Here is a 26,655-nt window from a genome sequence, read left to right on the forward strand (position 1 = left end):
CCACACTTGCGCATAGGCCAGGAAGTGGTGAAAAGCCCACTTTCTGGTGCCCCTTCTCCCTGCCTTTAGAGCTCCTGTCCCACAAGGGATTAGTCAGGCCCAAGGAGTATATGTGAAGGGACCTGGGGTGCCCAGTAAGAGGGGACTCAGTGGCCTCCAAGATTCCAGAGTCACATGGGAAGCAGAAAAGCCCCAGGATTGCCCAGGCCCTGGGGTGTCTCCTCCTTGGGACTCCCAGGGTGAGTAAGAGCTCCCTTACTCAGCCATGAGGCCACCACCCTGTCCAAGAGCCCCTCCCAGCCAGGTGTCAGCAGAGAAGAAGGAGGAGGGGACAAAAAGAGGGAGGAGGCGAAGCCACCACTCCAGGCCGAGACTGCTGGCTCCCAGTCCTGGTGTTGGTGGGAGGGACAGGGCGGGGCGGGAACAGCTGCCTGGCTGCCTGCCGGGAGCCAAAACGAAAGCACTTTGGCTGGGACGGGAGTCAGGACTCCTGGGAGAGGGAGTGCGCAAGCTAGCCAGCTCCAGGACCCCAAGGCTGGGGAGGGATTCCCGCCCCTTCTGCCCACAGGCGCGGGGCTGAGTGGGAGCAGAGGTGCGGCGTCTGCCCCCCCCTCGGGGGGGGACAGGACAGGGCCTCGGGCCTGGGTGCCTTCTGACACCTGGAAGATGCCTGTGTCCTGGTTCCTTCTATCCTTGGCACTGGGCCGAAACCCTGTGGTCCTCTCTCTAGAGAGGGTGGTGGGGCTTCAGGATGCTGCCCGCTGCTCTCCGGTGAGTCTGGGGACTGGGGAGGGTTAGAGAAGGCTCAGGGTTCGGTCTGCGGCCATTGAGGCCCTAGCCTGGCTCCTGTCACTGCCATCGCTGTCAGAACCGCCCTGGCTGGTCTGTCGGGTGCTGATGGGGTAAGAGAAGAATGGGGAGGGGGCAAGAGCTGGGTCTGTCTTCTTCCGGGAGGGACCTGGAAAAGGGAGCCCCAGAATGAGGTGGGCGAGCTCGGGGCCTCAGGCAGGGAAAGATGGTGATTAGATTTGGAGGCATAAACTGATTCATCTTTACCTCCTTCCCAGGGCCTTTCCTGCCACCTCTGGGGTGAGTAGCCATACTTTTAGAGAGAAAAGATTTTCCCAGTTTATCGGGGCGGGGGGGTAGCTGTTCAGTCCCAGGCCCGCACCACCCACCCGCAGTCCAGGAAGAGCCCAAAGCTCCTTGGCCCTCTGGGGGTGTCAGGTGCAACCAGACACTGGGTCTGACCAGCCTCAGCTCCCATCCCGCCCTTCGCACACAGATGGTGATGTGCTCTGCCTGCCTGGGAGCATCGTGTCCGCTCCAGGCCCCGTGCTGGTGCCCACTCGCCTGCAGACAGAGCTGGTCCTAAGATGCCACGAGGAGACCGACTGTGACCTCTGTGTGCGTGTGGTCATCCACTTGGCTGTGCATGGTGAGCCTGTCATCCTGTGACTGTGCATGTGTGCACGTGAGTGTTTCTGGGATGGGCAGGAGGCCCTGGGGGGGCTGCACTGGGCATCCTCAGTATTCGCTGCAGGATACTGGCTGACAGACACCCCAGTTTAGCGTCGTCTCCCCATCCACCCCCAGGCACCAGGCCTGGCCTCTGCTTCTCAGCCCTGAACTTTCCAGAAGGAAACCATACCCAAAGCCAGAGCTGGGGCCTGACCTGAGCCTTGCTCTCGGGTCCTTCCAGGGTCCTGGGAAGAGCCTGAAGATGAAGAGAAGTTTGGGGGAGCAGCTGACGCAGAGCTCGAGGAGCACGGGAACGGTGAGGAGAACCCGGCTGGCCCGACTGCCTGTCCCTGGAGCCTTGCCTGGGGCCCTTGGGCCTGACCGCCCCCCTGCCCTGTTGCTCACAGCCTCTCTCCAGGCCCACGTCGTGCTCTCCTTCCAGGCCTACCCTACTGCCCGCTGCGTCCTGCTGGAAGTCCAAGTGCCCGCTGCCCTCGTGCAGCCCGGTCAGCCTGTGGTATGCGAGTTAATGATGATAATAACCAGCTTCAAAGATGAAATGTGTGAAGTGCCTTCACGTGCATTCTCTCTTTAAGTCCTGATTCTGGCAGGACTCTGGGCAAGTCCTCTCAGTCCTTTATGCCTCAGTTTACCTGTCTGTAAAGTGGGACTAAGAATAGTCCTGCATCATATGGCTGTGATGAGGATTAAGTGAGTTGATATATGTAAAAACACCTGGGATAATGCTCAGTGTGGAAGGACCTTGGAAAGTTTAATTTTTACTTTCTTTTGTAATCCTCAAAACTCCCCCCTTGAACTAGGGTTTGTTATTACCCTTGTGCTCCAGATAGAGAAACTGAGGCTTCCAGAGGGGAAGTCAGTCTGTGGGCTGGATCCACTTCTCCAGACCTCCTGCCGTACCATGTCCACCCCACGTGCACCATGGTGCCAAGTGTTGGGGCTTCTCCCGACCTCAGGGGGCCGCACGTGGGTGGAAGATGTCTCTCGCCTCGGGCCAGGTTGCTCAAACCCTTGACTTCCCCTCCTGACCCTGGTCCCCAGCCAGTATCCTCTTACCTGGAAAATAATGGGACAACACTGCTAGCCCACCTCACAGGGCAGTCATGTGGCCCACCGAGACACTGGGTGTAGGAACCACTTCTGTGTGGAGGGGCTCCCACATTTGCGCCGGGGTCTCTGATGGCTTAGTTTTGGCATGTGACCCAGAACAGCAGAGATAAGGCATGGACTTATCCCTGCCCTGCCGCCACCCCTCCTGAGATGTATGCTCCTGGAGGCCCTTGAGGACACTTTTATGGCAGAATTTGGGGCCATACAGTATAACAGTGCTCAGCTGGGACTAGGGTAGAGGGTGAGTGGAGCGGTCTGTGGACAGGAGCCCAGAGTCCTCGGCCTCGATTCTGAGCCCTACACCACCAGCCTTCCACCACCCTCTCCTCACAGGGCTCTGTAGTATTTGACTGCTTCGAGGCCGCCCTGGGGGCTGAGGTGCGAATCTGGTCCTACACTCAGCCCAGGTACCAGAAAGAACTCAACCTCACGCAGCAGCTGCCTGGTAAGTGGCCCCAGAGCCTCAGGGGCCCCAAGTGCTGCCCTCCACCCCAGTCACTCTCCCTGCTGGCCCCTGCTCTTCTGCTTTCACACTCTTCCCAGGCCCACTCAGTCTCACTCTTGTCCTCCCTAGTCCCAGTCCCTTATGCCTCCTCTCCCCAGGTGACATTGCTTCCCAGTGCCTGGGGAAGGTATTTTGGGCCCTGGAATAGATGTGGGTGGTATTTAGGGAACAGGGAGCCCTTCTCAGGGCTCCCCATGGGTTGGATTGCCCCCCTCCTTTCTTTGGCTCCCAACCCCACTGGAGCCTTTTCTGTGATCTCTTCCCAGACTGCAGGGGGCTCGAAGTCCAGGACAGCATCCAGAGCTGCTGGGGTAGGGGCTAGGGCCAGCAGGGCTGGGAGGAGGGTGGGGCTGCTTCTGGAGTGTGAGGGACCCTCGGAGTTGACTTCCGGTCTGGTTGCCACATCTCAGAGGCTCTCAGACTTCATTCATTCATTCATTCATCCATCACACATGAACTGCAGTAGCTCCTACTTAGTTCCAAGCACTAGGAATATAAAGGTGTATCTCTCAGTCCTCATAACACATTTATTAGGGACATCTAGAGGCCCTAAAGCATTGTCAAGATTGTGGTGCACCCCCATATATCAAAATTAACATAATATTAAACCATAAAATGGGGGCTAAGAAACTCAAGGTTCTGATGACTTTTCCCATGCTATTTGGATTTTATTTTTGTTTTGTTCATTTTTTTTTGTTCTGTATATTCTTTCCTATCATGGCATAACATACAGAGAAGTGGGTAAATTGCACTAATTTTAATGTCCATTTCAGTTAATTTTTATATATGTGTGTACCTGCATAACTACCAGCCAGATCGAGAGATAAACACTGCAATGTTTTTTGAATCCTTAAATTATTTCAACTTCATTTTCTATTTAGTTTCTTAAACTTAAGCTTGCTGCCTCTTTGGTAATTCATTTAAGACCACTCAGCATCTGGAGCTTTGAGGACACAGATACACATCATGGATTTCATGCTTCATTCTTTCAGGAAACATTGATTTACTCATTCATCAGACACTTATTGAGTAATTACTCTGCCCAAAGAATAGCCCTAGGCATTAGAGGTAAACCAATTTTTAAAAACTGACATAATAAACAAAAAACCTGACCAAAATTCATGCTCTCATAGAGGGAGTCAAGGTCAGGGTAGGGGTGATGGAAGATACAATAAACACATAGAAATGTGAAATATGCAGTAAGTTGGATGGTAATTAGTGCTATGGAGAAAATTCGGGGGAGGGGGATAGGGAGGTTGGGAGCTGCAGATGTCAGTGAGCAAAAGACCTGAAGGAGGTGAGGGAGGAGATGCGGGTGTCAGAGGGAGGAGGGTTCTATGCAGAAGGAATAGCCAGTGCAAAGGACCTGAGGCAGGAGTATGTCTGTTGTGTTAGTAAGGAGACCAGTGTGTCTGCAGCAGATTAACTAAGGACAAGAGTGCTAGGAAATGAGGTTAGAGTGGTCACAGCAGCCAAATTGGGGAGGGCCTTGAAAGCCATTGCAAGGACCCTGGCTTTACTCTGGGAGTGATGTGAGGGCCATCAGGAGGTTCTGAGCAGAGAAGAATGACTTATTTTACAGTGGTTACAGGATCTTTCTGGTGCAGAGGGAGAAGCAAGGAGAAGAGCTGTCTCAAGACCACGTACTGGGGCCTACGTGGGCTTGGCCTTGGGATGTGGCCAAAGTCTGGTGCAAGATGGGGACATAGGTTATGCCCACCAGGGGCCTCCTAGTCTAAGGGGTTTGAAGGAAACTCCAACGGGTCAGTGGATGGGTATGACCCAGGCTTGGGTGTGCAGAAGAAGTGAAGGAGGTCTGTCTCTCTGCCTCCCCACAGCCCTGCCCTGGCTCAATGTGTCTGCAGATGGCGAAGATGTGCGCCTGGTGCTGGATGTCTCTGAGGAGCAGCGCTTTGGCCTCTCCCTGTACTGGAACCAGGCCCAGGGCCCTGCAAAACCCTGGTGGCACAGAAACCTGGTGAGGCCTCCCCCTCCCCAACTCCATTCCCACTCTAGGCTGATGCCCGTGCTACGGATGCAAGTACATTATCAAAGGGGATCACTGGAAAGGACACAGCCACCCACACCCAAAGCAAGGAACATTGGTGGAGAAACGGCTGCCTGCCTGGTGGCTCGACTTTGGCCTCCAGCGTTCCTCTTCCTCATCTTCTCCAGCTTCTCCCCTCTGCTTGTCCCGCAGACTGGGCCACAGACCATTACGCTGAACCACACAGACCTGGTTCCCTGCCTCTGCATTCAGGTAGGAGCAGAGTCCAGCTGGGTGCCCGGGGAAGGGGATCGGGGAATTGGGAGAGGGTCCCCCTTTCCTTCCTGGTCTCCGCACCTCCACAGTCCTCTCTGAGGTGGAAACTATGGCTCCCTAAGGGGACTGGCCCTCCCTTGACCTTCACCGTTCAATGTCTTCTGCCACTGCATGCCCTGAATGCTCTCCCTTTCGCAGATAATGAGGGCCAAGGAGGGCAGACAGTATGGGCTGAATGAATGCGTCCCCAGGGCCTAGCAGAGGGTTGGCTGGGTTGGATGGAGCTGTGGAGTCCTGTTTCCTTTCCAGGTGTGGCCTCTGGAGCCCGACTCCGTCAGGACCAGCATCTGCCCCTTTAGAGAGGGTGAGTGGACCAACAGGCCTGGCCAGGGTGGGAGCAGTGTGGGCCGCCGCGTGCCGGGCTGGGGGTGCACGGTGACCCCGCCCTCTCCCTGCAGACCCCCGTGCACACCGGAACCTCTGGCGGGCTGCCCGGCTGCACCTGCTGCCCCCACAGGGCTGGCGGCTGGACGCGCCGTGCTCACTGCCCGCCGAGGCCACACTGTGCTGGCAGGCTCTGGACGGGGGCCCCTGCCAGCCACTGGTCCCTCCGCTGCCTCGAGAGAATATCACTGTGAACGTAAGTGAGGCGGCGGGAGGTTCCTGGGGTCGGGGAAGGGTTGGTTCCTGGGGATCGCCTCTCATGGCCCCACCCATGACCCTCTTTTTACAGAAGGCTCTTGAGTTCCCGTTGCTGAAAGGCCATCCCAACATCTGTATCCAGGCAAGAAAGGGGTGCCAGAGAGCTGGGCTGGGGGAAGGACTCCTCAAGGACCCCTAGATGAGTCATTGTCTTCTGGATCCACTTCATCCTTGGGTCCCTGGAGCAAAGTGGTAGCCGGCTTCCTCTTTAGGAGTTCCACTATTTACTTTAACAGTCCCTGGGACCCTGGGCACTTCACCTCTCTGAACACCAGTCTCCTCACCTGTTTAGTGGGGATGATAATAATCTCGTCATAGTTATGAAAATTAAATAAGTGCCTCACCTTAGCGACTGGCACAGACTAATTGCTCAGTAAGTATTTGCTGCTTTGATTATTGCTATAATTATCCTATTTCCCTACCTGCAGAAGTGGGTTTGCTTTACAACTCCAAAGGTTTGTTATAAAAATATTAATTCAAGATTTATTGAGCAGCTACTATGTGCCATGCACTGTTGTAGGCACTTGGGAGAGGTGTCAGTGAATAAAACCAATAAATGTTCCCACCCTTGTAGAGCTTATGTTCTAATGGAGAAAGGCAGACTACAGACATGAGTAAATTATACAGCATGTTAAAACTAGAGGAAAAGGTGGGGAAGGATAAAGGAGGGTTGGAGTTGCAATTTCAAGAGGGATGGTCAGATAAGGCCTCTTTGAGAAGGTGGGTTGATGAGAAGGGCACGTATGAAGTGCTCTGTCAGAAATGAAAAGTGCTAATTTAGGGTTGTAGGGCCCTTTAGCACAGAGGACCTCACAAGGCTGAGCCTGAGAAAGATGGAGTGATTCCTAATCACTCAGCCTTGAACCCAGGTCTGCCTTAGGTCAGGTCCAAAGTCCAGACCACCCCTAGCCTAGCAGGCCTCCCTCATCTGTCCCTCCTCTGTTTTTTCTGGCCCCAGCCCTTGCTTTTCGACATGCCCCTAACCCTGGCCCCTTCTAAGCAGGTGAACAGCTGGGAGACGCTGCAGTTGCAAGAGTGCTTGTGGGCTGGTGAGTGGGACTGGGGGTGCTGGGGCGGGGCCACTGCAATAGGGGTGAACCCTGGAAGTTCCTGGGGGTGAAGGTCAGGCATGCAGCAGGGGAGTGGCAGTCCCCAACCAGATTGGGTCTCACTCGGAGTGGGCTCTTACCCTTTCCAGACTCTCTGGGGCCTCTCAAGGATGACATGCTGCTGGTGGAGACACGAGGCCCCCAGGACAACAGATCACTCTGTGCCTTGGAAGCCAGTGGCTGCACCCCACTGCTCAGCAGGGCTTCCACGGTGAGGGCTGGGGGACCCTCCTCCGTGTACCTCTCCGGCTCCATCTCAAGCTTGCTCTTAAATGTTCACTCTACTCAATTTCCCTTCCACTGTGCCAGGCCCTCTGCTGGTCTCTGGGGATGTGGGGGTGACTCAGACCAGGGCCTTGTACTCAGTGGCCTCTCAAAAGTCTCCCAGCCCCTCCACTACCCCCCCCAACTCCACTATTCTGCCCAGCTGTAGCCTGGTGGTCTCCTAGTTGTGGTGCCTCTAGGTGACAGCCCCCACCCCTTGACTTGGCAGAGGGCAGCTCGCCTTGGAGAGCAGTTACTACAAGACCTGCAATCAGGCCAGTGTCTGCAGGTGAGTATGTGGCAGGAGGGCCCTCCCTAATGCCCAAGGGCAAAAGGCCTAAAACCCTGTCTTTAACCTCTTCTACCTCTTCCTGTGCCTGGCCGAGGTTACCAAGGAAATGCACTCTTCCTGGCAGGGGCCTCCTCACCACCCCTCTAGCACTCACCCGCCAGCTCTGTGGACTTATTTTGTGTCTAGCCCTGGGGAAGCTAAAAGTTGAAGAAGCATAGTTCCTGTCCCCAAGGTCCTCACTGCTGGCTAGAAACCAGCATTGGGTTAGGATAGTCAGTGATCAGTGTGCTAAGCTCTGGGTTCCAGGGAGAGCTTCAAGAAAGGGTGTCTTCATGTGGGCCAGATCTGCCATGGAGGCAAGTCCAGGTAGTAGGTCCAGCATTAGCAAAGGCAGAGCAGCTTATGACAACCTCCTGTGTGTCGGGGAAAATATGCATAGTTGAGGCTGGAAATTTGGGACCAGAACTTGGTGGGTGTTGAAGACCAAATTGGGGGCTCTGGATTTGGTTTTGTGTCTTACAGCTGTGGGATGATGACCTGGGAGCATTATGGGCCTGCCCCATGGACAAGTGTGAGTATTACAAGAATTCCCCTCCTCTCTGTCCCAGGAGCTGGAATCTTGACAGGAACCATTCCTAGGGGCAGCACACACAATGGCCTTGTCCTTCCCTGGCTCATATGAATCAAGAGGACCATTCCTTCCTTCATTCAGAAATCACAAGGAGCACTTGCAGGGATCTCAGCATTACCAAAGAGAGACAATCCCTGCCCCCATGCCAGCTATAGAATCTAGAAAGACATTAACTAAACAGTTGTTTAAGAAGTGTGAGCTACTGAAGCATTCACTACAAAGCAAAAGTGTTCAAAGCCCTGAATGCACATAATGGGGACCCAACCTAAGGAGGGTGAGCAGTTCAGGGGGAAGGCTGGAGCTAAGCTAGCCGAAGGGGCTAGAGATGCCTTTTGGGGAAGATTGTGGGGTACTTTCTAAGGAACTCCAAGGTGGTCGGTGTAGCTGGAGGGTCTTGGGAGGCAGACCTGTCACGAGGTGAGGATGCAAGGACCATGTAGGGCTTTGGGAGCCAATGGAAGCAATTTGGATTTTATGTGAAAAGTAGTAGGGGCTTCTTGAAAGGCTGTAATCAGATTTGTATTTTTAAAAGATCTCTGGGGCTGCCGTGTGGTAATGAACTAGAGGCCAAAAAGAGACCAGAGACACCAGTTGGAAGGCTGTTGAAGTCATCCAAGAGAGTGAGGCCAAGGGTCCAGCAACCTTAGGCTTAGGGGACAATAATATTAGCTGACATTTGAGCACTTACTATGCCCAGCATTGTGTTCAGTGCTTTATGTGTATTAATACATGTAGTCCTCACAACAATCCTATGAAGTAGATGCTGTTGTCCCAATTTTACAGAGGTGAAAACTGAGGCAGAAGGTGAAGTCACTTATCCAAGGTCACCCAAGTAGGTGGATCTATATTCATACACTGGCTCTGACACTATGAGCTGTGGACTTTGGGCAAATCACCTCATTTCTCTGAGCCTCAGTTTTTCTCCTTGGTGAAGTGGGGTCTCTAACAAATCTGTCTTCTCCCCTGGGTCTCCTAGACGTCCACCAGCGCTGGGCCCTGGTGTGGCTGGCCTGCTTACTCCTTGCCGCTGTGCTTTTCCTTCTCCTCCTTCTCAAAAAGAACCATGTGAAAGGTGAGCGCTTGCCAGCTTCCCATTACCCAGGGGCAGGGCTGGAAGCTGGCCAGGAGAAGGCGGTGGCTGGGCTCACGGGCTGCCTCCGCTCCTCTCCCCTAACAGGGTGGCTGAGGCTCTTGAAGGAGGACGTCCGCGTGGGGGGTGAGTTGTGAGCCAGCGCCGGGCGGGGGGCCGCCCCCAGTGGGCTGGGCCTCCGGCCAACTCACATCTCGCGCCCCGCTCTGTTCTCTCCCGCAGCGGCCGCCAGGAGCCGCGCGGCTCTGCTCCTCTACTCCGCCGACGATGCTGGCTTCGAGCGCCTGGTGGGCGCCCTGGCGTCGGCGCTGTGCCAGCTGCCGCTGCGCGTGGTCGTGGACCTGTGGAGCCGCCGTGAACTGAGCGCGCAGGGGCCCCTGGCCTGGTTCCACGCCCAGCGGCGCCAGACCCTGCAGGAGGGCGGCGTGGTGGTCCTGCTCTTCTCGCCCGGGGCCGTGGCGCTGTGCCACGAGTGGCTGCAGGACGCGGCGTCGGCGCCCGCAGCGCACGGCCCGCACGACGCCTTCGCCGCCTCGCTCAGCTGTGTGCTGCCCGACTTCTTGCAGGGCCGGGCGCCCGGCCGCTATGTCGGAGCCTGCTTCGACAGACTGCTGTCCCCGGACGCCGTGCCCGCCCTGTTCCGCACCGTGCCGGTCTTCTCACTGCCCTCACAGTTGCCAGACTTCCTGGGGACCCTGCAGGGGCCCGGCGCCCCCCGCCACGGGCGGCTCGCGGAGAGGGCGGAGCAAATGTCCCGGGTCCTCCAGCCCGCCCTGGACAGCTGCTTCCGGCCCCCAGGGACCCCGGGGACGGGTCGCGGGATGAGGCCTGAGGCAGAGGAGAGGACTTGAATAAAAGCAGACGGTATTTTTCTATCTGTGTCTCCCAAGTGTCTCTGTAACCCAGCGGATAGCCGGGCCCGCCGCCCGCACCCTGTATCGCAGCGGCCCTTTAACACCCAGACAGGTGCAGTCCGGCGACGCCTCTGGTTGGCTGGCGTGGGGTGACGCAATGGCACATGGCCTGCTGCCATTGGCTGTGGCTCGGGCTCCGCCTCCCGGACTGCGGAGCAGGCGGAGGGCGCACGTCTTACGCAGCCCGCGGCCGCGGCGGCGTTGGGGAGACTGAGCTGTCGGCGCCCCGGGGCTGGGTGGGTCATCTCTTCCTCTCTCGAGCCTACGCGGATCTGGAGACTCCCTTGCGGGCTCGTGGGCCGCGCCTTTGCCGCCTGCAGGCCCCGAACCTGACCCCTTCTCTTCATATCCGGATATGGGTTCCTCCCCACAAGACCCTCCGTCTGGCGTCTTCTCCCTAAATACTTAGGAATCTGACCCATTCTCCCTAATTCCGCCGATCCGGCCCGTAGGAGCCATATTCCGACCCTAGAACAATGGGCTGACTCCTACGCCCTTGCTGAGGATCCAGACCACCTCCCCCACGGTGACGAGGATAACTTATTACCGTCCTGGAATTGTAGAATAGACTCCTTCCCCCACCCCCCACCCCCGTCTCCCCTCCCTTGACCTTACCGTAGTTCCGCCTTCTTTTCTTACAGTAACACAGATCTGGGCTCCCAGACTCGAGACACCTCAGAATCAATCCTTTTCTTTTTCACTTGGCTCCTCCAGCAAACCTTTCCCACGTCCTCTATCTACAGGTGCCCAGCCTGGGAAAAGATGGCCCCATGGTCCCAGAGGGGCCTAGCCCCAGCTCTGCTCTGGGGCCTGAGCCTCTTCCTTGGCCTCCCAGCCCCCGTGTGGGTCCAGCCCTCTCTGCCTCCCCAGGCTTCTCCCCCCACTGAGCCCCATCCATGTCATACCTGCCGGGGACTGGTCGACAGCTTCAACAAGGTGGGTGCACCAGGAGTGTAATGGCGGCGTCTCAACTACTCTAGCACAGGGGTTGAGAGCTGGGAGCTCTGGGATAGAAGTCTGCATGCACTCATGTCCCAACTTGGTTACTTACTGGTTGTATAGCCTTGGGTAGGTTGCCTTCTGTGCCTCAGTTTCCTGATCAGTGAAAGAGCTAGAGTGTGCCAGGAACTATACTTGGCTATTACTAATTTTTTCCATTTCCAGGGCCTGGAGAGAACCATCAGGGACAACTTTGGAGGTGGAAACACTGCCTGGGAGGAAGAGAAGTTGTCTAAATACAAAGACAGGTAAGGAAGAAGCTGGACGGATGGGTTTGTCTACTTCACATCCCAGTCTCTGCTATGCTGGTGGAGACTCTTTGGGAGCACTTATTCAACAGTATCATTGAACATCTGTAGGACAGCAGTAAACAAGCAAAATCCATCTTCATGGAGCTTACATTCCAGTAGAGGAGACAGACAGTGAAGAAGTAAATAAAATCATATCAGGTGAAGAACAGTAAAGCAGGGTGGACTACAGAATGGTGAGAGATGTGGCATTTGACATACGACATTAAAACAGAGACCTGAGTAGGGAGGGAAATAGCTCAGTGGTAGAGCGCATGCTTAGCATGCACAAAGTCCTGGGTTCAATCCCCAGCACCTCCATTAAAAACAAAACAAAACAAAAGAACAGAGACCTGAGGTGAAGAGCGAACTGTGTGAAAATCAGGGGAGGGATTTGGAAAGGGGGGGACTGAGCTTGGTGTATTTGAGAAGTGGCTGGATTTGGAGTGAGCAGAGGGGAGAGTGGTGGGTAGGACGTTTGGAGTGGGAAAGTGATGTGGTTTTATTTATACCTTTAAAAGGTCACTGACACTGCTGTGTAGCGAACAGACTCTAGGGTGCCAGGGTGGAGGAGCAGAAAGACCAGTCTGGAGGTGGGTGCATAGTCTAGGCATGAGGGCAGCAGTGGACATGATGAGAAGGGGTCAGATTCTGGGTGTATTTTGCAGATAGACTGATAGGACTTGATGATGGAATCATTATGGGATGTGAGAGAAAAAAGTAGAATAAAAGTTCCTCGGTAGGTTTTGGGCCTGAGTAACTGGGTGAATAGTGGGACTGTTTTCTGAGATGGGCGAAACTGAGGAAGGAAAAGATGTAGGGAGGTCATGGAATCAGGCGTTCTCGTTAAACTTGTTGGGCTGAGATGTCCGTAAAGAGTCAAGGAGAGTTAGATTTAGGAGTCAGGAGTTCGGGAGAGAAGTAGGACTGGAGACGTGAATTTGGCGGTCATCAGCATAGAATCAGCATATAGTCAAGTCTTGGGACAAGATGAGATTATATTGAGAGGAGAGCCTTGAGCCCCAGGCCCTCCACGTTTTCAGTGTCAGATTGAGGAGAAGGAATCAGCAAGGCTTGGAGTTAGACCTGGTTGTCAGTTCTGACTATACCCTAGGGAAGGTCACTTCTCTCTGATCCTCAGTTTCCTCATCTGTAAAATGGGGATATTAAATACCAACTTTGCCTACTTCATAGGATTGTGGTAAGGATTAAACTGTGATGCCCACTAGAAATAAAAGTTTTATTATTATGTAACATTTTCCTTTCCTTCAGTGGGCCTGTTTCTTCATTTGGGAATGAGGAGATTGACCAAGATAACCTTGAGAGCACTTCTAGCTCTATAATGGCTCCTTTTGTTTTGTTTTGTTTTGTTTTGTTTTGTTTTGTTTTGTTTTGTTTTAAATCACCTCCTCCTATATGCCAGGCACTGTGCCAGACCTGTTATATATGTATAATACGTTTAATGTACATGTATATTTAAAAGTTTTTTCATTGTGGTAGAATGCAATAGTATAAAATTTACCATTAGAGACATTTAGTACATTCACAGTGTTGTGCAACTGTTACCATTTTCTAGTTCTAGACTGCTTTCATCGCCCCTAGAAACTCTATTGCCATTAAATAGTCACTTCCCTTTCCCCCTCCCCTAGCCTCTAGCATCCACCAGTCTGCTTTCTGTCTCTGTGCTATTTGCTGATTCCATTGGAATCATACAATTTGGTCTTTTATGTCTGGCTTCTTTTACTTAGCATAATGGTTTCAACGTTCATCCATCTTATAGCAAATATCAGTACTTCATTCCTTTTCAAGGCTTAATAATATTCTGATGTGCGGATAGACCACATTTGTTTATCCATTTATCAGTTGATGGACATTTGGGCTGTTTCTACCTTTTGGCTATTGTGCTTAGTATTGCTGTGAACATTTGTGTGCAGGTTTTTGTTTTAACACCTGTTTTCCATTCTTTTGGCTATGTACCCAGAAGAGGAATTACTGAGTCAGATGGTGATTCCATGTTTAACTTATGAAGGAACTGCCAAACTGTTTTCCATAGTGGCTGCGCCATTTTTCATTCCCACCTGCAGTGTTGGACCATTCCAGTTTCTCCACGTCCTTGCCAGCACTTGTAATACGATATGTTTTTAACCACATCTACCCAGCAAGGGTGTTATATTCCATTGCACAGATGCAGGGACTGAGCTATCTTACAACAAACCTGCAGGGAGTATTGTCCCCATTTTACAGATGAGAAAACAGGTTTGGGAGAGGGTAAATGACTTGCCCAAGGTCACACCACTGGATTAGAACCCAGGGCTGTCTGACTCCCCAAACCAGTACCCATGCCATTATGGCCTGTAGCCTTTCCTTTGACATGGTCTGGCACGAGGAGGGGCGGGAGGGGAGACGGTGAGGAGGGTGGTAGGTGGGCTGGAGTGTGGCCCTAACGCTCATCCCTGTCTGGTTAGCGAGACCCGCCTGGTAGAGGTGCTGGAAGGCGTGTGCAGCAAGTCGGACTTTGAGTGCCACCGCCTGCTGGAGCTGAGTGAGGAGCTGGTGGAAAGCTGGTGGTTTCACAAGTGAGTGGTCGGGGCCTTCCGGGGGCGAAAGGTAAAGCAGGGGGTGGTAAGCTAGGGGCTGTGTCCCCATTCGCCTCCTTCCTTCAAAGCCAGGTGCGCTCAGGACTCACTGGGGGACCAGGCTCACTCTGAGCTTCAGTTTACGCCTCTCCCAAATGGGGAAGGGGTGTTGGTCAGGCAGCCTTTGGGTTTATGCCCAAGATGGGCTGTTTCACAGATTCTGAGGGAGGTGGGGGGGCAGCACCTCTGACACTGTCTCAGTCCCCGCGCTGTCCCCCGCTTCAGGCAGCAGGAAGCCCCAGACCTCTTCCAGTGGCTCTGCTCCGATTCCCTGAAGCTCTGCTGCCCGCCAGGCACCTTTGGGCCCTCTTGCCTTCGTGAGTTTTTCATGTTCTTCTTGGGAGATGGAAGGGGAATCCTGGGGCTAGGGATCCAGGCCTGGCTCTGTCCCTAGTTGGCTGTGTGAGCTTAGTCTGCTCAGATAACTTCTCTGGACCTCCATGAACAGGACCCTGTCTCACAGGGCTGGTGAGGTGAACAAATCAACGGAGAATGGCCCTGGAAAAAGACACAGGGCTAGACCGAGTCAGATACAGCTGTGGTTTCTATCATGCATTTGAGAAGTGCCCCCATCCTTCCCGCCATTTCCCATGCCTGGACCAGCCCAGGCCCCATGCCCTGGACTAAGGTGACCTTCCTAGGGATGGGCAGAAGCCCCTGTTTTCACCACCGTTTTCTGCATACAGTTATGAGGCAGGGGCTGAACTTACTACTAGCCTTTTTTAGAAAAATCTCTCTGGAAGCAGTGATATAAAGAATTAGCAAAAAAAAAAAAAAAGATTAACAACAAAGATGGTCAATTCAGTCTTTATAAAAGAAAAGATTTATAAATAACATAACTGTTCCACAATGGGGCATTGGTTAAGTAAATTGCGTACAGTTTTATGACAGAATATTATGTCATCATTAAAATCATTTCCTCTCCAGAAATGTTGACAGATATGGGGATAATATTCTCTACATACAAGATTGTATTTACAGTCCCACCTGCTTTGGTGTCTGCCCACAGCCTGTCCTGGGGGCGCAGAGCGGCCCTGCGGTGGCTACGGGCAGTGTGAAGGGGAAGGGACACGAGGGGGCAGCGGGCACTGTGACTGTCAAGCCGGCTACGGTGGAGAGGCCTGTGGCCAGTGCAGCCTTGGCTACTTTGAGGCAGAACGCAACGCCAGCCATCTGGTATGTTCGGGTAGGTAGTCGAGAGGCGCAGCACTGGGCAGGGGCACTTGGGGTGCCTGCCTACACACCCTCATATGTCCCCCATCCCACTCAGCTTGCTTTGGCCCCTGTGCCCGCTGCTCGGGACCTGAGGAATCAAACTGTTTACAGTGCAAGAAGGGCTGGACCCTGCATCATCTCAAGTGTGTAGGTGAGTGGGGCCCTGCCCTAGGCCTGGAGGGGCAGGGAGGGGTCCTGGGCTTGGTTCCCCATCAACACACACATCTCTGTGCTAGACCAACCCGGTCCCCACCTTCATGGAGATCTCAACCTGGTTGGGAAGGCAGAAGAGTAACCAGGTACTTACGGTACAGACTGATGGTTTTACAGGGAGAGATGTACCTCTTCCAGCTCCATGGTGGGGGGGGGGAATCAGGAAAGGCTTCTTGGAGGAGGTGTCACTTGGGTCAAGTCTTGAAAATTGAAAAAGGGTTAGCCAGGGGAATGAAGATACTGAACTTGGGACAGGAAACCTGGGTTCCAGACTTAGTTTGATCCCTGCCTAGCCATTTAGATAGAAGAGGATAAAAGCTAAGCTGCTGTAACAAAAAGATTCTCAAAGACTGTGGCTTAAAGAATATAGAGGTTTATTTTTATCTCATATCACAGTCTCGAAGCCAGTCGTCCAGGCTGGCAGGGAAGCGCTGCTTGTCCCAGTCATTAAGAACCCAGATTCCTTCTGTCTTATTGTGCATTCATTCCCTTGGGTGTTGGCTTCCTGGTTGAGGCTGGGTCACGAGCACCTGCGTGTTCCATGACCCAGCATTCAGGAAGTGAGAAAGGGAAGAAAGTGCACGGAGGAGTCCACGTCTGTTGTTTTAAGGCCAAGCCAGAAGTGGAGCACGTCACTTCTGTTTACATCCTGCTGGCCAGAATGCAATCACAAGGCCACACTTGGCTGCAAGGCAGATTGAAAAATGTCGTCTCCTGCTGGACGGCCCGGAGTCCAGCTGCACCTCTGTGTGCGTGCTGGTGGACAGCCTGTGGTGTCTGGACCACTGGGGACTGGGCTAGTCCCTTCGCAACAACCCAGGCCTGAGCTTCCCCGTTAGTGAAATAGGGACTGAAGTCCCCACCCTACTGGCCTCTTTGCAGACATTGATGAGTGTGGCACAGAGCGAGCCAGCTGTGGACCCGACCAGTTCTGTGTGAACACAGAGGGCTCCTACGAGTGCCGAGGTACGTGCCGCTCCTGCACAGGAAGAGGGTGGGGATGGTGGGAGGAACTGCTCCACGCCTTTCCCCACAAACTTCCACCTTCCCAGGTACCAGAACTTCTCCCCATCTCCTGCCCAGAGCTCTTCTGGAGCAGGGCTTCCCCTCAGGCCTACGGGCAGCTCGCATCCTTTTCTCCTCTCCTTTCTCCAGACTGTGCCAAAGCCTGCCTGGGCTGCATGGGGGCAGGGCCAGGCCGCTGTAAGAGATGCAGCCCTGGCTACCAGCAGGTGGGCTCCAAGTGCCTCGGTGAGTGTCCTGCTGGTAGGGCTCCGGCACCCGGGGGGGCCTTGCCCACCACAAATTGAGAGGGGCTGGAAGGTGGACAGGGCGTGGGAAGGAAGGGTGGAAGGTTGCCTGGGCCGGGGCAGAGGGGTGTCAGGATGTGAGCAAGACAGAGTCAGGGGCCCTGCCCGTGGGATCCTGGTGGCCAGGCCTCTGATCCTCTGCGTCCTTCCTCAAGATGTGGATGAGTGTGAGACAGTGGTGTGCCCGGGAGAGAACGAGCAGTGTGAGAACACGGAGGGCAGTTACCGCTGCGTCTGTGCCGAGGGCTACAAACAGATGGAGGGCATCTGTGTGAAGGAGCAGATCCCAGGTGAGCCCCATGCTGGCCCCAGAAACCTGGGAGGGTCACCATCCAGGGGGCAGGGAAGCCCTGCCTCCAGGCCACTGCCAGCCCTTTCCCACCCCCACCGCCACCCAGCCCTCGTGTGCTGCACTGGGACCTGAACCCCACATCTGATCCCCAGGCTGGCTTCTGTTGCCCTCACAGCTCCCAGGGTGGAAAGAAAATGGGACTTGGCCTCAAGTCATTCTGCCTCCCCAGGCCTCTTTCCTCATCTGTCCAGTGGGACTCATCCTTGCCCTGCCACTGAGAGCTGCCGTAGGCCATGGGTGTGATGAGACCAAAGACAGTCACAGTGATGATAGTGACCACTTCCACAGCTCTTAACCCTGTGTCACACGCTGTTCTAAGCATGCTGCACGTATTAACTTATTTCTCCCCTAAAACCAGTCCAGTGCTGTAGCTATTATTCTCATCCCCACTGGTATAGTGGAAGCTGGGACACAGAGATGGAACAACTTGCCCAGGGCCACCATGGCAAGCAGGTGGCAGAGCTGGGCATTGATGCCAGCACTCTGGCTCTGGAGCTGGGCTAGCACACGTGCTCTGACCCAACTCGCCCACCTGGCCTTGGGCAAACCTCTTCACCTCTCCGAGCCTCAGGTTCCCATTTAGTGAGACAGGGATAATAGCTGCCCCTCTTGGAGTTGTTTTCAGCAGCAAATGACATCTTGTGCTGGTGTGCCCGGCAGGCGCGCAGCAGCAATGATCAGGCGTGTGGGAGGCTCAGGGAACGGGGGCTGAGTGACAGGCGCTTCTCTTGCTCAGAGTCAGCGGGCTTCTTCTCGGAGATGACAGAGGACGAGCTGGTGGTCCTGCAGCAGATGTTCTTCGGTGTCATTATCTGCGCTCTGGCCACGCTGGCTGCCAAGGGCGACTTGGTCTTCACTGCCATCTTCATCGGGGCTGTGGCGGCCATGACTGGCTACTGGTTGTCAGAGCGCAGTGACCGTGTGCTGGAGGGCTTCATCAAGGGTAGATAATCCCTGCCACACCTGCAGGATCTCCTCCCGCCTGGGCTGCCCCCGAGGTAGGACTCTCCCGCCTGGACACTTGAGGCACTTGCTTTATTTTTGAGAGTGGGGTAAGTACCCCCAGCCCACCTTACAGAGCAGCCCAGGCACCACAGCCTGGGCACGTGAGGCCTCTGCAGTGGAAAAGCAGCCCCGGGGTGGGCGCCGTGAGGTCTTGGCCCGAGTGCACTGGGCAGGCTTCACAATGTGTGTGGATTTTTTAAAATAAAGTGTCTCCTCGTGGTGGCTGCTAGTGAGCTTTGGCCCCTGCCCAGAATGGGGAGGGGTCCCTGCAGGGATGGGCCCATCACAGCCCCCTCCTGCCAGCTGCATGCTGCCAGCTCCTGTTCTGTACTCACCTGCCCCCCAGCCACTGATTTATTTATTGATTCATCTCAGGAAATAAAGGTCTTGGAAAATGGAGAAGCTGCAGTCTTACTACCTGCCCCCACCTGCCATGAGTTGGCTTGAGTTTCTGAGGGCCCCTCCACCCTTGGGGAAGTTTTTTAAAACCCTGGGAAATTGAGGGGTACCCCCATGGAAGACAGAGGAAAGGCTTGACCATGAAGGGGTGTTAGGAGAAAGGGGGATGGAGGGACCAGGCTTAGGAGTGGAACTTTCTCGGTTTAGTACCAGCTCTCATTTGCCAAAGGACCCTGGACAAATGGCTTTCATCCACTCTTTTCATCTATAATGGACACGAAAATACTTTCCACTCAGGCTTAATGTGCGAATAAGTAAGGTGACGAATGTGAAGAGCTGAAGACAGTGTACAGCAGATAGATGTTCCATAAAATATTGGGAGCCATTATTTCTAAAGCCTGCAAGGGTCCAGCGCCATTTACTCTGCAAGCCCTCCCCTCCACAGTAAACACAGGACTTGCAGTTACTGGGAGGTGGGCCCTGCTACCTCTCCTCTGAACAGGATCCTGCGTGGCCAGAGGGAGGCATGAGCGAAGTCCTAAGATTTATTTCTTTGGCACAAAGGACAGTCTGGGCAAGCAAGCCTCATCTCCACTGAGGAGTCTGGAGGCGGGGGGGGGGTGTTTGGGGCACCTGGACCCCATTTTCCATTCTCCAGTCGTGCATGTCCACCCTGTATTCCGCTTAAGTCACGGCCTCTGTGCAAAATACTGGAAAAAAATAGAGATATTTAAAAAAACAAAAATCGGGGTGAGTTCACCCAGGCTTGTCTCCGGAGGCTGCAATCAGGTGGAGGCCCAGGAATACTCCCGAAATGTTTTGCAAATATTCAACTGTCCCGGTTGGTCATGCCCGTGTAGGGCCATCGAGGCGGGGGCCCTGGTCCTGAGTTTCTGGACCCCCTCAGAGTTCGATGGTGTCACTGGAGGCGCTGCGGGAGTCCCCGGGCTTGCAGGGAGGCTGGACCCCACTCTGCGGCTCCCCAGGCTGGGCAGGAGCAGGGGCAGGAGCTGGGGAAGACAGTAGCTGCACGGTGCTGGGCAGCTCGTCCAGGGGCAGACTGTCCACCGACGACAGCCCGTGGCGCCACGGGTTCCAGCTGATCTTGAGTGAACCCCGTGAGAAGCTGTCCGCGGAACTGCCAGAAGCCGCCGGGTCAGGCTCGTCCACCACATGTTGGGGGACCGGCCCGCGCATGCGCACGTCGCTGAGCGACCGGCAGCGGCCGCGCAGGAGGGAAGAGCCCGAGCCGTCGAGCTCGGCGTCGGGGTGGCTGCCTCGGCGTGGCCGCAGCGCGCCCCCGGGCGGCGGGGAGGCCAGGCCGCGCAGGCCGCAGCGCCGGAAGACGCTATCGCGCACCAGGTGCTCTCGGAAGAGCGCGGCGTCGATGCTGCGGCTCAGGTTGATGGGTGACGGCGGCCGCAGGTCCAGCTCGCTCATCGACGGCGCCGGCCCCACGCTGCTGCGGGACAGCTCCGGACCACCCTGGGGCCCGCGGCCCAGCGACGCAGAGGAACCCCAGGCGCCTGAACTGGGCGTGGCCGGCGGCCCACCCTCCGCTGGGTTGCGGATGAGGCTCTTACTGATGTCCAAGGTACCTGGGCCGACGCCACTGGGCCCCGCATAGCAGTTGTTGGGCCGCTCAGGCACCTCGGTCTTGCCCGAGGGCGTGGGGCACGCCAGGCGCAGGAGCTTAGCCCAGCAAGCGTGCTCCGTGGGCGGCCTGGGCCGCGCGGCGGCCACAGCGGCCAGCGCCAGGGTGAGCGCCCACGTCAGCTCCAGCAGGCGCAGCCAAAAGTGGACGCCCCACCAGGCCCACGAGAAGCGGCCCACCCGGCCCGGGCCCGGGTACAGCCAGAGCGCGGCCGCCAGCTGCAAGCCGCTGGCCAGCAGCCCCAGCGCGCCCGCCACGGCCAGCAGCCTCGGGCCCGGGCTAGCATCCCAGCCCCTCGGCCCGTCCAGCAGGCGGCGACGGCACAGGCAGAGCGTGCCCAGAGCCACGGCCGCGCCCCAGGCGCACGATAAGCCCTGAGCCAGGAGGTTGAGCGCAGGCCTCACCGACAGCAGGTCTGTAGCGAGCAGCCCCACGCCGTGCACCAACGCCAGCGCTCCCAGGAGGAGCGGGTTCTGCAGCTGCTGTGGCAGCCCCGCGCCCAGGCCGAGCAGGGTCAGGGCCGCCAGCGCAGTGAGTAGCAAAGGGAAGGGCAGATTGTACAGCACCAGGCCGGCGCGTAAACCCAGCCGTGCCTGCGAGCCATACGGGTCGGTGAGCATGTAGGCGGATCTCAGCCCTGACGCCACCAGCACCAGCACCGCCGCCACCAGTGCCAGCCGGGGCCCCGCAGGGGCGGCTGCCAGCGAGGCCAGTGCCAGCAACGCGGGCAGCAGGAAAAGCACCCCCACCCCGTAGACGTGCAGCTCCCAGGAAAAGCTCAGCACCCGCCGCAGGGGACCCCAGCGCAGGGGTGGTGCGGTGGCGTTGGCCGGGGGGCTGGAGGCTGGGGCTGATGCCATGGAGCTGGCTGAGGGCTCCGGAGGGGGTGGCTGGCCCAGGGCGCGCTGCGTGGTGACCCGAATGAGGCCCCGGCGTGACGTCGAGGGGGCCTGGACAGGGGGTGCTGGGGGATGGCTTTGGGGGCGCCCAGGCCACTCCTCGGCTTCATCTGCAATAATAACAATATTAAAATAGCCCTTTGAGAAGTGCTTGAGATTTTCCATCATTCTCTGGTGTGGTGAACAAGTTGTTTAACTTTTCCAAGCACATGTGTAAAATGCGAGTTGCAACAGCACCTCCCTCATGGGGTTGTGGTGAGAGTAAATGTATAGCTTAGTGCCCAACACCCAGTAAGCGTTAAATGGATGTGAGCTATTATTCTTATTAACATTCCCACAGTTCTCAACAGGGGCTGCATATTAGAATCACCTGAAGATAAACTCAAATCAGAATCCCCTGGGCCTGGGCCTGGGCATTGGAATTGTTTAAAAACTCCTCCAGTGACTTGTAGGAGTTGGAGAATCACTGCACTAAATACACCTGTTACGTTTAAGAATTTTCTAGCCCCCAGAGTGCAAATGAATTCTCCTGGAGTATCCAGTGAGTATTAGTTTATTATCCTAAGTTGTTTGAAGGCGTTCTTTACCAGTTCCTTTAAGGAGGTGTTTGTCCCCATTCACTCCCCTCCCCACCCCCCGTATATACCTCACACAGGTTCTTAGTTAATAGACAGAGTACCCGCTCTCCCCAAACCCCCAGGTGTGCCCTCACCTGGCTTCAGGGCTCCCACAGGGCTCTCTGTTCGGTTTGTAGTTGGGCCAGGGTCGGAGGGGCCAGGGATGAGGGACTTGGGGGTACCTGGGGCCTCCACTGCTCCTCTCACCCGCTGGGGGGAGATGGGGTCTGCTCCATTCACTGCTGCTATCTCTGAAATAACAAAAGCAGTCATCACTTTGCCTGACTTCCTGGCGTTCCCCAAAATCTCATCCCCCCAGGAGGGAGGCACAATCACCCTCATTTGCCAGAATGAGGAAAGCAGAACCAAGAGGGACCAGAGGTCATGTGGAAACTGGGGCATCTGGCTGCCCTGGAAAACTGCCCCCCCCCCAGCCCTGCTCAGCACCCTCACTTTGATACCCACCTGGCTTGAGCTGTGCATCAGGAGTTTCTGTGGCTGGAGGACCTGAGTGCTGGGGTCCTGGTGAGTCCCTGACATCAGGGAGATCAGCCAGTTTGGGTGAGGGACTTGGAGAACTGACTTCCCAGGTCTCCCCATCTCCAGCCTTCTTGGGGAGCTCCAAGGGCAATTCCTCAGCAGGAGGAAGGCTTCTGGCCAATGCCAGGTCTGGCTGGGACTCAGGCTCCTGAGAGGATGCCCCCTCAGCTGGGGATACTGAGCCAACATCAGGGGCTGCTGGATCCTGCTGGGTGGTGAGGGGACTGTGAGCTGTCTCCTGGACGTCCTCCTCACCCTGGCCCTGTCCTTCCAGCACTGGCCTCACAGTAGTGCCCAGGTGGGGAGCAAGCGTGTGGGGAGGGCCCTTGTGTTCCCAGGGGGATGTCTCTGAGACCCTGGTCTTGTCTTTGGCCACTACCAGACTCTCATCTCCAGATGGCCGCTGTCCCACTTGGCCTCCAGGCTCCCCAGGGGTGGGGGGAACCGTGGCCGTCTCAGTTTGGAGCGTGGAAGTTGTAGGGATCAAAGTGACATGGGGGGCGTCCACTGGATAGGGGACAGGTGCTTCTTGCTCCATAGGCTCCTGTGGTTCAGGAGGTCCTGTCCAGCCCTGAGAACTTGGCCCTCGAGCCACCTGGAGGTCATCAGTTACTGGGAGTCCTTCTCTCTGAGCCCCATGGGCTGCTTTAGGTCCATGCAGGGCTAGGCCGAAGGAGTCTGCGCGCCTCTCAGGCACTTCCTCAGCAAGGACCTGGGGGACACTGGAGTCCCCGGGGTTCTTGTCTCTGGGCTCCTCCCAGAGGAAGTCGAAGGCCTGGGGCTCTGTGCCAAGAGGGCCCTTGGGGTGGGCTCCTGGGATCAGATGTGGTTCCAAGTCCTCAAGTGGCCGAGGAAGGCCCCGGCCCAGGGCAGGGCCAGACCCCAGGGACAGCAGCAGCAAGAGCAGCAGGAGGCCACACACACAGCCCCACGGGCTTTGGGCCATGGTCCACTCTGATGCCTGGGCCTAGAGCCCTCAGCTTCCAGTCTTCACTGGATGAGCCTAAAAAAAAAAGGAGAGTGTGGGAGAGGGTAGAGCTCAGTGGTAGTGCGCATGCTTAGCATGCACAAGGTCCTGGGTTCCGTCCCCAGTACCTCCATTAAAAAAATAAATTAAACCTAATTACCACCACCCTAAAAATTCCTCCCAAAATAAACAAAAAAAAAAAAAAAAAGGAGAGGGGGATGGCACATGAGGGTTGGGCCTCCCATGGCTGCCCCAAGGGGGCTGGTGGGAAAGAAAGGAGCAGCCCTTACCCCCTGCCCGCCCCTTCCTGTCCAACCTCTTTATTCTGCCCAGAGTGACCTTTTAAAACTGCATCTGTGGTCACGCCACTTGCCCTGCTCGCAAACGTTCAATGGCTCCCGACTGCCCTCAGGAGAGGGTATCAGCTCCTCCCCTGGCCTTCTAGGGCCACATCAGGCTGCTCACATATCCCTCAACACCCACTACACTGTCTGATGCCCCAGGCCTTTACTCCTGCTGTTCCCGTAGGCTGGAATGCCTCTCCCTTCACCTGCACTTGCTGAAATCCTAGTTTGTTTTTTTTTAAATCCTCTTCTTGAAGGCCCCGCTCAAACATCAGAGAGGTAGAGAGGGAGAAGAATATGCCCTTGCCTTTGAGGAGAGATCTGGGTTTGAATCCCAGCTTCGTCATTTCCTGGGTGAGTTACTTTACCCTCTGCATCATGGTTTTCCCATCAGTAAAATGGGTTTAAAAATCGTACCTAACTCAGAAGGGTTCTTCTAAGACTTGCATAACACAACACATGGGCCAGGCCTGTAATAGGAACTTAATAAGCATTAAAGCCCTTTTACTTTTCCCTTTGGTCAGAAATCTTTTTTTGCCACCAGCCCCCTTAACTCTTTCAACAAATAATTTCAGCACATACTGTGTGCCGAGCCTTGGGATAAAACAGTGAACAAGACTGACAAGTTACCTGCCCTCAGGGAGCTGGCATTGTAGGTAGGAAACAGACGATCAATACTTGTAAATAAAGCGAGCTATGGTGAACATAAAATGGGGTTAAGAGAGAGAGGGATGGGGGCCTACTTTACTCAGGGGTGCGAGAAAGCCCCTCTCAGGTGACTTTCAGCTAAACGTTGAATGGGAAGGAGTCAGCCACGTGATGATATCAGGAAAAAGCATTTGGCGGAGGGAACAGAAAGGCCCTTCAGCAGGAATGAAGAGCACAGCAAAAGCAGGAGGAGGGAGCACAGGGAGATGAAACCAGGGGGCAGGGGCCTTCTCAAAGCTGAGAAAAGGCACCTGGATTTTATTCTAAAAGTGTCCCAGGAATCCAGTGGAGATGTTAAGCATGGGAGTGACCAGATCTGCTAAGTGTTTTAAAAGGGGGAGAGAGGCCAGTGCAGAAATCAGGTAAGATAGGACGGTGGCTTGTTTCAGCTTGGGTATTTCTTTCCCTGACACCCCCTCCACCCCTTCCGGTCACCCTGGTCACACAGGGTGATCATCTCCTGTCTCCCCCACCGGCCTGGGGCTTCTCGAGGGCTGCATCTCTTATTTGTTGCCTCCAGGTGCATGATCCCCAGGTGGATAGTCTGGGGAGGCAGGAAGGGACCCCCAGCCAGGAGAGGGGGGATAGCAGCTATGAGACCCAGTGCCCGGGTATGTTTAGTGCCTGTTCCTTCCCTCGGGGAAGCAGGTGTGCTCAAAGCTCCCTGCTTCCTAATCCTTGGCGGCTCGCAGACACCTTGAGAAGCTGAAAACTCCAGGTGCTCTCCCCAGGGAAATGCCCAGGCCCAACAGAGCTTGTGGATAATTTCAGGGGGTTCAGAGACCCCCTTAAACCTATCCTCCAAAACTGAGCTTTAGACTCTGTCTTGTTAGTTCATTTCTCAAACATTCGCCAAGCCCCTTGCTCTGCTCCGACCCAGGCTAGGTGCTGGGGACCCAAAGAGAAGTCTCCGTTCCAGTGTCAGGAGTCAGAGTGAGCTGAGGAGGCAGGACTGAAAGGCCACTAACACAGGTCCTGGTTAATAATAGTACTCTTGTGTGAGCTCTTACCCACTTAGACGCCTATGCTAAGCTTAGCTACATGTCCTGGATTTCATGCACCTTTCCCAATACAAGTGGCTGTGGCTACACCCGTTTCACAGGAGAAAAAAGCGAGGTTCAGAGAGGTTGAGTAACTGCCCAAGGTCACACAGCCGGCGAGTGGCCATACTAGGGGCTGTGAAACCCGCAGTGGCTCATTTTACACGGGGCGTTGGAAAGCTTTGCAGAGGAGGAGACTTCAATGGTAAGCATATACCATCTGCTCACCACCCCCAATCCAAGAGATGTAGTCATCTCTGGACTAGGAGGGGGCTGCCCAGCCCTGGGTTCCAGCTGCTGAAGAGAGATTTTTTTTTGGTTGGTAGGGGGAAGTGGTTCCCCTGCCCCAGGGACTAGGGAGAGGCCAGCCTGGAGGCAGGGCGAGGGCCGCCGCAAGGCAGCCTCCAGGAGCTGGTCCATCTCGGGTTACCTCTCGCTCTCCATCCCTCCCCTGGCTCCGCGCCTTCCCGCAGTGTCCCCGGTGGGGGTGGGCGCTCGTGCAGGCCCAGCCGCTCGCGCCTGAGAGGGGGGCTGCAGGCCATGCTCCCTGCCTGGGACCCCACCATCGCCTCCTCCCTAGTCCAGCTCCTCACCTGGGCTCCGCGCCGGCAGGCAGCCCCCGCGTTCACCTTGCGCGCGTCCCTGAGGCCGCTCGCCGCGCCGCATCCTCCGAGATGCTCAGACTTGGCTAACAGAGCCCGGCGCTGCCGATCGCGATCGCGGAGCCCGCCCACAGGAGCGCCATCCCCGGTTAACCCTTTCCCCTTAGGGGTGGATTCTTCTCCCAGGCCTGACCTCTCCTCTCTCAGATTCTCAGGGCCAAGAAGAGGACCGAGGTCACCTCCAAGCGATGTGGAAATCACTTCCGCAGCATCCCTGCAAAGGGGCAGCCAGTCTCTGGGACGCCTCCTGGGATGGCGAGCTCACTTCCTTTGCATCTCTAGACCTATCTCCTTATAGGGATACATACAGGCTACATACGATCTACAGGTTAACCCAACCTACAGCTTGACGTGTATCCTTCAGTTTTTTTCAAGGCACAGTCACATGTATATTTTAAATGGAAATGAGATCACACTGTACATATTGCTCATATTGTAACTTGCCT

The 26,655-nt window shown here is 55.5% G+C and overlaps 3 protein-coding genes across 8 annotated transcripts; 2 read left to right on the forward strand and 1 right to left on the reverse strand.

The window, feature by feature from the left end:
• Positions 1–426: 426 nt before the first annotated feature.
• On the forward strand, positions 427–10,323 carry IL17RC (interleukin 17 receptor C). Of its 5 annotated transcripts, XM_072941824.1 has the most exons (19): positions 429–771; positions 1,068–1,089; positions 1,286–1,438; positions 1,703–1,777; positions 1,869–1,978; positions 2,926–3,037; positions 3,364–3,408; positions 4,936–5,075; positions 5,298–5,357; positions 5,670–5,724; positions 5,819–6,000; positions 6,094–6,144; positions 7,066–7,111; positions 7,261–7,382; positions 7,665–7,724; positions 8,250–8,298; positions 9,335–9,430; positions 9,536–9,574; positions 9,671–10,323. In XM_072941824.1, exons 1-19 carry the CDS (start codon positions 667–669, stop codon positions 10,297–10,299), a joined length of 2,151 nt encoding a protein of 716 aa, XP_072797925.1. In that variant the 5' UTR covers positions 429–666; the 3' UTR covers positions 10,300–10,323. The 5 variants fall into 5 exon arrangements, with proteins under 5 accessions (XP_072797928.1, XP_072797926.1, XP_072797925.1 ...); XM_072941825.1 differs by lacking the exon at positions 9,536–9,574 and having other exon boundaries at positions 428–771; XM_072941826.1 differs by lacking the exon at positions 3,364–3,408.
• Positions 10,324–10,472: 149 nt separating this feature from the next.
• On the forward strand, positions 10,473–18,781 carry CRELD1 (cysteine rich with EGF like domains 1). Of its 2 annotated transcripts, XM_072941830.1 has the most exons (12): positions 10,473–10,598; positions 11,106–11,298; positions 11,527–11,609; positions 12,170–12,241; positions 14,114–14,224; positions 14,510–14,601; positions 15,294–15,470; positions 15,555–15,650; positions 16,595–16,678; positions 16,868–16,963; positions 17,178–17,312; positions 18,111–18,781. In XM_072941830.1, exons 2-12 carry the CDS (start codon positions 11,125–11,127, stop codon positions 18,323–18,325), a joined length of 1,335 nt encoding a protein of 444 aa, XP_072797931.1. In that variant the 5' UTR covers positions 10,473–10,598; positions 11,106–11,124; the 3' UTR covers positions 18,326–18,781. The 2 variants fall into 2 exon arrangements, with proteins under 2 accessions (XP_072797931.1, XP_006206882.1); XM_006206820.4 differs by lacking the exon at positions 12,170–12,241.
• A 668-nt stretch (positions 18,782–19,449) lies between these two features.
• PRRT3 (proline rich transmembrane protein 3) lies at positions 19,450–26,209 on the reverse strand. The gene is made up of 4 exons (XM_072940826.1): positions 26,141–26,209; positions 22,414–23,491; positions 22,044–22,199; positions 19,450–21,441 (listed from the first exon to the last, which is right to left on the reverse strand). Exons 2-4 carry the CDS (start codon positions 23,432–23,434, stop codon positions 19,682–19,684), a joined length of 2,937 nt encoding a protein of 978 aa, XP_072796927.1. The 5' UTR covers positions 23,435–23,491; positions 26,141–26,209; the 3' UTR covers positions 19,450–19,681.
• Between the last annotated feature and the right edge of the window lie 446 nt (positions 26,210–26,655).

Source organism: Vicugna pacos, chromosome 17, assembly GCF_048564905.1.
Source record: "Vicugna pacos chromosome 17, VicPac4, whole genome shotgun sequence".
NCBI lineage: Eukaryota > Metazoa > Chordata > Mammalia > Artiodactyla > Camelidae > Vicugna > Vicugna pacos.

Excerpts from the sequence above, each read along its gene's own strand:
- IL17RC (XM_072941824.1), top strand. The coding sequence starts at position 667 with ATGCCTGTGTCCTGGTTCCTTCTATCCTTGGCACTGGGCCGAAACCCT. Across the intron at positions 3,409-4,935 it reads CAGCATCCAGAGCTGCTGGG|CCCTGCCCTGGCTCAATGTG; the intron begins GTAGGGGCTAGG and ends GCCTCCCCACAG. Across the intron at positions 7,725-8,249 it reads AATCAGGCCAGTGTCTGCAG|CTGTGGGATGATGACCTGGG; the intron begins GTGAGTATGTGG and ends TGTGTCTTACAG.
- CRELD1 (XM_072941830.1), top strand. The coding sequence starts at position 11,125 with ATGGCCCCATGGTCCCAGAGGGGCCTAGCCCCAGCTCTGCTCTGGGGC. Across the intron at positions 15,471-15,554 it reads CAGCCATCTGGTATGTTCGG|CTTGCTTTGGCCCCTGTGCC; the intron begins GTAGGTAGTCGA and ends CATCCCACTCAG. Across the intron at positions 16,964-17,177 it reads GGTGGGCTCCAAGTGCCTCG|ATGTGGATGAGTGTGAGACA; the intron begins GTGAGTGTCCTG and ends TCCTTCCTCAAG.
- PRRT3 (XM_072940826.1), bottom strand. The coding sequence starts at position 23,434 with ATGGCCCAAAGCCCGTGGGGCTGTGTGTGTGGCCTCCTGCTGCTCTTG. Across the intron at positions 22,200-22,413 it reads TGATGCACAGCTCAAGCCAG|AGATAGCAGCAGTGAATGGA; the intron begins GTGGGTATCAAA and ends TTGTTATTTCAG. Across the intron at positions 21,442-22,043 it reads TGTGGGAGCCCTGAAGCCAG|ATGAAGCCGAGGAGTGGCCT; the intron begins GTGAGGGCACAC and ends TTATTATTGCAG.